Source organism: Triticum dicoccoides, chromosome 3A (genome assembly GCF_002162155.2).
Source record: "Triticum dicoccoides isolate Atlit2015 ecotype Zavitan chromosome 3A, WEW_v2.0, whole genome shotgun sequence".
Lineage (NCBI taxonomy): Eukaryota > Viridiplantae > Streptophyta > Magnoliopsida > Poales > Poaceae > Triticum > Triticum dicoccoides.
Window position 1 is genome coordinate 619,775,066 of NC_041384.1, and position 8,148 is coordinate 619,783,213.

The window sequence follows — 8,148 nt, forward strand, 5'->3', positions numbered from 1 at the left end:
GGCAAGCCTTGTTGGGCTGTTCTGCCACCTTCTTGTCTATCTGCTTGACACGTCGCTGGACGGGTGTCATTTGGAGGTGATTTCCATACGAAGTGGCTGCCATGTGGCAAAAAACAGCCACTTAGTCACTTGGGGGCTTGACACCACACCGATCGATGACTTGCGTCGCCGCGAGGTGGAGCGGTGGATCCTTGACGGGGTATTTTACCTTCGTTGTGCCCGGCAGGCCTGCCGAGACGGTCTTGATACTTACTCTTGGAGCCACCTCGACCTCGCCAGGCTCGCCTGCCCGGCAAGGGAGGTTTTCCCTTAGTGGTTTCTTGCTCGTTTGGCTTGACTTGGTCTTCTTGATCTGCCTTCTAATTTCTCAAAGAGCTGATCTCTTCAGCTTGGCCTTGTCTTGGATGGTGCAACCTTGCTCCTTTTGGCCCTGTGCATGGTCTGGGCAATAGACCCAGGGTTCGTTGCACCGACAGCCATCGATCATTGTTGTTGTTGTCGGTTGTCGTCACCGTCGTCGTCCCCTGCGTTTCTCGCCAGCTTCGTGCATGCAGCAGTGTGTGCCTGCGGGTGCAGCTCCCCATGGCGACGGTCGCAGCTCTAGTGGCCCTGGTCGTATCACGCCGCCGCCGAGCTCGCAAAAGAATGTACTCACCCTCCGATTGCCGGTTACAGCAAAAAATTTCGCCGGTCATAGCAAAAAGGGTCCGATGTAGCAACTTTTTTCGGCGTCGATGTTTCAACCCGTGGCTAGTCCCGTCATCACCGGCCGTTGCTTTGCCCCCATGCGAGGTGGCAGCACTCTAGTGGTCGCCCTACGCAGCAATTTGCGCTGCATGGTCCCAGGAAAATGGGGTGCCGTTGCCGATTCGTCGTAAGCCGGGTTGTAGCTAGTTGCAGTGTTAACTCCCCGAGATGGCTGGTTCCAGCATTTCCACGGCACAGTTCCAACACCGGAGATGGTTGGTTCCAGCATTTCCATAGTATGGTTCCAGCACGGGGAGCGTTGGTTCCGGCATCGGAGATGGTTGGTTCCAGCATAGGCGTGCGCCGGTTGCAGCCCCCCTGCGTGTTGGTTCCAGCATGACTATCATTGGTTTGTAGCTCCCGGACTTTTAGCTCATCCGTCCGTCGGTTGTAGCTCCCGACGTGGCTGGATGTAGCTCCTCCGTTTGTCGGCCACAGCTCCTGCGTGGCCGATAGTAGCTACATCGGCAAGAGGGTGTGTCGGAGAGTAGGAAGGGGAGGGAGAAATAAGTAGCATAGGGGAGCCTGGCGGTGGTGAGGCTCACCAGAGCTAAAGATGCGGCGACCCACGCGAGGCAGGCGGACGAGTTCTGGAGGGCAAAAAAGAGAAAGGGAGACGAGGAAAATCTATGAAGATGGGGATTGTGTGGATGAGCGGTGTTGCGGCCTGCAGATAAGGACCGGTGCACGTAGGACCATGAATGCGTGGGCAAAGCGCGAAGAGAAGTGGTGCGAGTGCGCAAGAGAGTGATCGCGGACCAGCCAGAAGCTCGGCCAGCCGTCCGATTTTAAACGTTTCCCAAAAACTTCACACACCTAAAAAAACGATTTAGCTCATTGCCCCCGTTTTCTTCATCAAACTAAAAAAAATCAATACAGTGCTCATAGGCAAAGAATAGGGCTGAAAAAAAAGCTCGAAGCTCGTGAGCTAAACGAGTAGCTCGTGACTCGGTTCGAATCGACTCGAACTCGAAGAATAACGAGTCGAGCCAAGCTTTAGTGTAAGATCGTTTATAGACCAAGTTAAACGAGCCAATCTCACGAGTACTTGTGTAACTCGTTAGGCTCGGTACAAAAGACCAGCCACTCCCAATACAAAAAAAGATCAGCCACTCAGCACCCTATGTTCTAGGCGCACAACACAAGGCCTAGCCGTTGAAGGCCCAACCGCCTAGGAGACTCATGCGTTACAAAAAAATTACTATTGTTAGTGATATATATGTTTAATATATACATAATTATTTTTATAATATTTGAGGGTTTATGTTTATATCTTTAACGAGCTTAACAAGCTAAACGAGCCAGCTCGCGAGTTATACGAGTCAGCCAATCTTGAATTTGAGCTCATTATAATAACGAGTCGAGTCGAGCTAGCTCGTTAACGAAACGAGTTCTAGTGAGTCGAGCCGAGCTAGCTCGACTCGGCTCGAATTCCAGCCCTAGCAAAAAAGAAAAATTATAATACACATAGTCCATTCTATATTTGCATGTGAGAGTTTAGATTTAAATTTTCTAGAGACCCGGGAGCACAAAACTTCCAGGTTTGTGTCGCCAGTACGCTGTTACGTACTCCCTCCGTCCGGAAATACTCGTCGGAGGAATGGATGTATCTAAATGTATTTTAGTTTTAGATACATTCATTTTTATGCATTTTTTCGACAAGTATTTCCGGACGGAGGGAGTACTACATTCGGAAAATGACGGTAGGCGTCGGTGTGAAACGACGCATCCAACGCTGCTTCGCTGCGTCTGATCGAAGTAGTTTCTCAAAAGACCAAAAGAAGATGTAAAACGATTTTGATCGAAAAAAAGAAGTAAAAACGACTCCACTCAGTCGACACTGTACCAATTTTCCTTCTAAATGAAACCCGCATATTTTTCCATTTCTGAAGAGTCATTACCTCGCCCCCATTCGCCAAAATTAGAAACTACCGCAGCCCGCCAGCGCGCGTTCTAATCTGGCGCTGCCGTCCCTTCCCGCGCGAAGTCCAAAACCAGTTGGCGCGCTCACGCGCCCCCTCCCGCCGCGGGAGGCGCCCTTTTCTTCCCACCCTCCTCCCTCCCCTCTCAACCGCGCCCAGTTCCTCCCCAACTCCCTCCAAATTCTCCCTCCACCGCCAAATCCAGTCGCCAATTCCCGACTCTCTCCCGATGCCGACGCTCCGCAGCGCCACGCTGAGCCCTGCCCCGGCGGCCACCCCGTCCCCGACGGCCACCACCCCCTCCCCGGCGGCCGCCGGCACCACCCCGAGCAGCGCGGCCAAGCGCCGCATGACCGCTCGCCGCGCCGCCGATTCGCCCGATTCGCCCCATTTCACCTCCCCCCACAAGTCCCCGCTCGCCGGCACCGGCAATGTAAGTTCTCCGCCCCCTGCCCCGCGCGGATCCGCTTCATTTCATTTCACATCTCCTGACAATGTGCACCAACTGCTCGGCCTTGCAGTTCGGCGCCCCGAAGATGCTCTCGGCGTCGCCCAAGTCCTCCCGGAAGCGCCTCTACGGCGACCTCGTCCCGGCGGAGAGACCCAAGTGGAACCCAAGAGGCAAGTTTTCTAAGATCTCACTCCAGCCATCCGCTGCCTTTCCTTGTTTGGTTCTGACGGCCAAAAATTTCACTGTGCCCCGCAGATCCGGCGCAGATGCAGGCGGTCAAGGAGGCGCTGCACGTGGCCACGACGCCCTCGTGCGGCCTGGTTTGCAGGGACGATGAGCAAAGGCGCGTGTTCGAATTCTGCAAGGCGTGTGTCCAGCAGGAGAGGGCGGGGAGCCTCTACGTGTGCGGGTGCCCCGGTACAGGGAAGACACTGTCGATCAGCAAGGTCAAGCAGAGCGTGTCGCGATGGGCTGATGAGGTACATTACAGGATTTCAGCATGTGAGCAAATTTCTCTGTTTCAAAAGGAAACTTTGTCAAATTGTGTGTCATTTGTCTCGCGCGTAGATGGGAATGGAGACGCCTGATGATTTGTCAATCAATTGCACGAACCTTGGAAACACATCTGACATTTTTGGCAAGGTACGCATTGTTGCTAAATTATGGGCTCAAATCTTCTTATTGCCCCGATCATGCAGTACTAATAGGGATTTTGATGCAGATACTTGAAAAATTCCAGGTTCGGAAAAAGGCAAGTGGCAAATTGTCACCACTTCAGCAACTGCAGCGTATGTTTTCTCACAAAGAATCTGCTCCAAGGAGGATGCTGTAAGAACTATCTGCACCCTGCTTGTACGATGATGGCTTTTCTTGCCATTTTGATCATGCTATCTGAACTGTATGTCACCGCTTGCCAGATTGGTCGTTGTGGATGAGATGGACTACTTGATAACAAGAGACCGCGCCGTGCTACATGACCTTTTCATGCTTACCACCCACCAGTTCTCGAGATGCATACTGATAGGTTAGTTTTCTGTGATACTCACACCTACATTGTACACTTTTAACTCTTGAAAAGAAAAGGAAAACAATCTTACTCAGCATTTTGTACTGTTTTGCTAACTGATCGTTGATTATCTTTTTCAGGAATTGCAAATGCAATAGACCTAGCAGATCGGTTTCTTCCAAAGCTTGAATCCTTAAATTGTAAGCATTCTTACTATATATGCTGTAGTGAAAATTGAATGGCTCCTTCAATTTACTTGCTAATGTGTTTGTTGTTATGTCTGCTAACATGAAGGAAACTAATATTTCTTTGGCATGATGACACTAATTTACAGGCAAGCCACTTGTTATAACTTTCCGAGCCTATTCCAAGGATCAAATATCCAACATAATTAATCATAGGTTAAAGGTATTTTCCCACATGACTAATTCAAGCTTACAGGTGTTCCATAAATTGTCAACTTAAACTGTTTTGCTGTATGTAACTTTCTATGTTGTTAATTATGCAGGTTCTTGAGTATGATGTCTTCGAGCCAATGGCGATAGAATTTTGTGCTAGGGTAAGTCCAGTTATCCTTAATCAGGCAGTACTTTTTGTGAGGAAGTATACATTTTGTTTAGGGCAACACCAGGATATGGCTTAGAGTATCCATATCACTAGATGCTAACCAAACACTAAAGGTAGGCGAAATTACCTAGCACCAATGCTAAATGATGTGATGGTAGGTGCTAAGAAAAAAAACTAGCAAATAAATTACTTGTGGTTATGTATAACATGTTTTTGCTTTAACTAGCAAAATCGGAAGTATTTGTGCCTATAAGTGTTGCTAAGGGATATGGTAAAGTGACACTAAATGGGGTTTAGGAAATCTGGTGTGAGGGTGCTAGGGATGCTGATGCTCTGATGGTAATATGTACATTCTGAGTTTTTAACTTTGCTTTATTCTTTTATCAGAAAGTAGCTGCAGCCACTGGAGACATGAGAAAAGCTCTTGGTGTTTGCAGGTAATTTATTTCTTGTGGAGATCACTATCATATTACCTTGCAATCTGCCACCTTTATTATTAAAGCTGATGAAAATATAAAGCATATCTATTGTTGAAAGAGTTCTGGATATGGTTGGTGCTTATGTATGGCTTATTGAAATGTAGTTTGTCCTTTTATCTATTCCAGGAGTGCTGTGGAAATATTTGAATCAGGACTACAAGATCCTTCTGATAAAGGAGCTGGAGTTGTAAGTTTCTTGGTTTCTCATGTTTATTTTCGCCAGGAATGTTTAAATTTGAATAAAGTGGTCTCTACACCAAGCCACACCTCTGTAGCTCATATAAACAATGATCTGATTTTTGCCATTAGTTCATCTGTCGGGTCACATTCTACATTTCAGTTATGTTGAAATGAATGCGGTCTGCCTATGTCAGTTGTGACCAATTGGACTGCTTGGATCTTGAGTGTTGCTTCATTCTGTCTATCCTCCCAATTCCCAAATGACCAACTGATATTCGAACAACATCCACTACTAGGCTTGAATGTATCTTGGCATGCTATTGCTGTGTTCTAAATCCTCAGTGCACTAAATTATCCGATTTAATCATTCTTGCCAAAAAAAAACAACTTTCCTTTTAGAAGATAGTGATATCTCTTCTTAGACCCCACATTCCAATGTTATGTGCAATCTAACATAAATTCTACCAGGTGACATTTGACCATATGGACATTGCCTTGTCGAAGGTTTTCAGGCCAGCAGTAGTAAATAACATACTGTGCCTTCCCCAACACCAACAGGTAAAGACTAATTCATAATCTCATCTTATAATTAAGCTATTTTGCTTCATTTCTGAAATCTCATTCTCACTCATGCCATCTTGGTTGGACAGATGGTGCTGTGTGCACTGGCAAATACCTTTCAACATTCCAGGAAAAAGGCTACTACTCTAGGAGAGGTAATATTTACTTGATAGCATTCTGAATGAACACACTTGGTCTTCACATCCTGTATAATTATGACGTTCTAAGTTGCCTATGGATGCCTTGTTACAGCTCAATAAATCATACATAGAAATTTGTAGATCGACCCAAGTTCCAGCAGTTGGGATGCTTGAATTTTCTAACATGTGCATGATTTTGAGCGATCAGGTATGCAAACACCCATGGTTCTTTATTATGTATCATCAATACTAGAAGAAAAAGAAACCAAAATTATCTGAGTGTTTGATGGAGTTTGCATTGCAGGGATACTTGAAATTAGGGCAATCCAAAGAAGATAAGCTTAGAAGAGTAATGCTTCAGATTGACATTTCAGATATTACTTTTGCATTTAAGGTGCGGAAAGATGGTCTTCTGTAACTACACCAATATGTCAGCTGCTTTATTTCAGGTGTACTTACTGTTTCTTTCATGGTGCAGGGTAGCCGATTCTTTGAGAAGTGCCTTGAGCAACCAAAATTTTAGTGAGAGCACCATGCTTCCTAGATTTTCTTTAAGAAGTGCAAACGAGTCAAACTAAGAAGCTCAAAAGGCTCAGGTGCATTTCAAACTTTGCTATTCCTCCTGCATTAAACAAGCTGCAGTATGCTGCTCCCCGTTCTATAGATTCCTTACAATTCAGTCTTTATTTTGTTGAATCAGGTGCTCTCATTCATTGTATCATATCAAGCTTTTTCAGTCAGTCGTCTGCTGGTTACCAGGGTTGATTTATGGAGGAACTCTTTCTTACTGCCGAAAGTGTACATCCTAGAGTTATTAGTTGTCATACAGTTCCTCCAAAAGATAGTTGAATTTACTTGGTTTTCATTTTTGTTTTATCTGTAGCAATTGGTCATGTAGTTAGCCATTGATGTACCAATAATTTATTTTAGCTGAGCAGTAATGCAGAGCTGGGACAATTTTTTATTCAAGTTGCCAGAGAAATTGTACATCAGTGATAACTTTACTCAGGTGGCTTGCTTTCCCCTGTGAGATAAACATAATTTTGCTGAGGAATACCTTTACATCTCGTTTGTCTCAAGCATTGAAGTCAGTTAATTCACTTGGACTCCAAATCCAATTTGCAGATTACTTTGTGCATAGATGAGCAACTTCATGGCATACTATGCCCTTCCAACTAAATTTCTTTGGTCAAAACATGGAAATTTCTAATCCAACTTTCCAGAGAAACTTATGCAAAAAAGAAGCATTAACTGAAACCATGCTTCTATACATAGAATTAGTTGTGAAGACACCAATGCGTGTGTTAATGATTCTCCAGTTGCAAAGTATCTCCCTGCAATGAACATTATCCAAAACATTCCTTAATGGCAGCAACAAAAGCATTTTTATTAAAATAAAAAAAATCACACATAATCCCTTAATCCTTGAATGCATCATTTCTTAATGATTTCATTTGTAGGATAGATTCATTAGATTGACACACCCCATAAAAAGTCTCAAGCTTCCATATCCAACTAGCTAGCAAAGCCTTGATCATAATATTCAAATTTACAACCCCAAGACCACCCTGTTCTTTAGGTTGGCAATTTTCTGTTGATCTTCCTGCCAAAGAAGCTTGGCTCTAGAAAATCAATTCTTTTATAGGCTCAACATGTAATATATAGAAAGGCATAATGTTTAAGGCATGTTAGAGAGATCAGACCGAATGACGATTAATCTCACTCCTATATAAAGCACTTTTTGCCGCTAGCATCCAAATATATTCTTATTTTCTACATGTTTCTTTTTAGATTCATCTATAGTAGCACCAAGATAATTCATTAGTAATTTCCTCGTGGACATGTAAAAATTCTGGTATATTCAGAAGGCTTTAGAATTTCCAAAAAGATACAACTCATTCTTACAGAAGTTGATTTTAAGTCCAGACATTTGCTGAAAGGTACGCCATATGAACTTTAAGTTAGGAGTACCTCTAAAATCATATTGCGATAAAAATACGGTGTCATCAACATATTGTAGCAGACAACACCTTCCATTTCTTCTCTAGATGGGCCCTAAATTATCCAGTCCTTACATTAAGCCAAACAATATGGG

At 44.6% G+C, this 8,148-nt stretch overlaps 1 protein-coding gene across 2 annotated transcripts; it reads left to right on the plus strand.

Annotated features, from left to right (window-relative positions):
- Positions 1-2,801: 2,801 nt before the first annotated feature.
- On the plus strand, positions 2,802-7,115 carry LOC119269630 (cell division control protein 6 homolog). 2 transcript variants are annotated; one of them, XM_037551502.1, is made up of 17 exons: positions 2,802-3,102; positions 3,191-3,290; positions 3,376-3,599; positions 3,688-3,762; positions 3,860-3,948; positions 4,038-4,144; positions 4,267-4,326; positions 4,461-4,534; positions 4,635-4,685; positions 5,081-5,130; positions 5,299-5,359; positions 5,821-5,910; positions 6,003-6,068; positions 6,166-6,261; positions 6,358-6,447; positions 6,532-6,649; positions 6,754-7,115. In XM_037551502.1, exons 1-16 carry the CDS (start codon positions 2,899-2,901, stop codon positions 6,574-6,576), a joined length of 1,482 nt encoding a protein of 493 aa, XP_037407399.1. In that variant the 5' UTR covers positions 2,802-2,898; the 3' UTR covers positions 6,577-6,649; positions 6,754-7,115. The 2 variants fall into 2 exon arrangements, with proteins under 2 accessions (XP_037407399.1, XP_037407398.1); XM_037551501.1 differs by having other exon boundaries at positions 2,803-3,102; positions 3,842-3,948.
- The last annotated feature ends 1,033 nt before the right edge of the window (positions 7,116-8,148 follow it).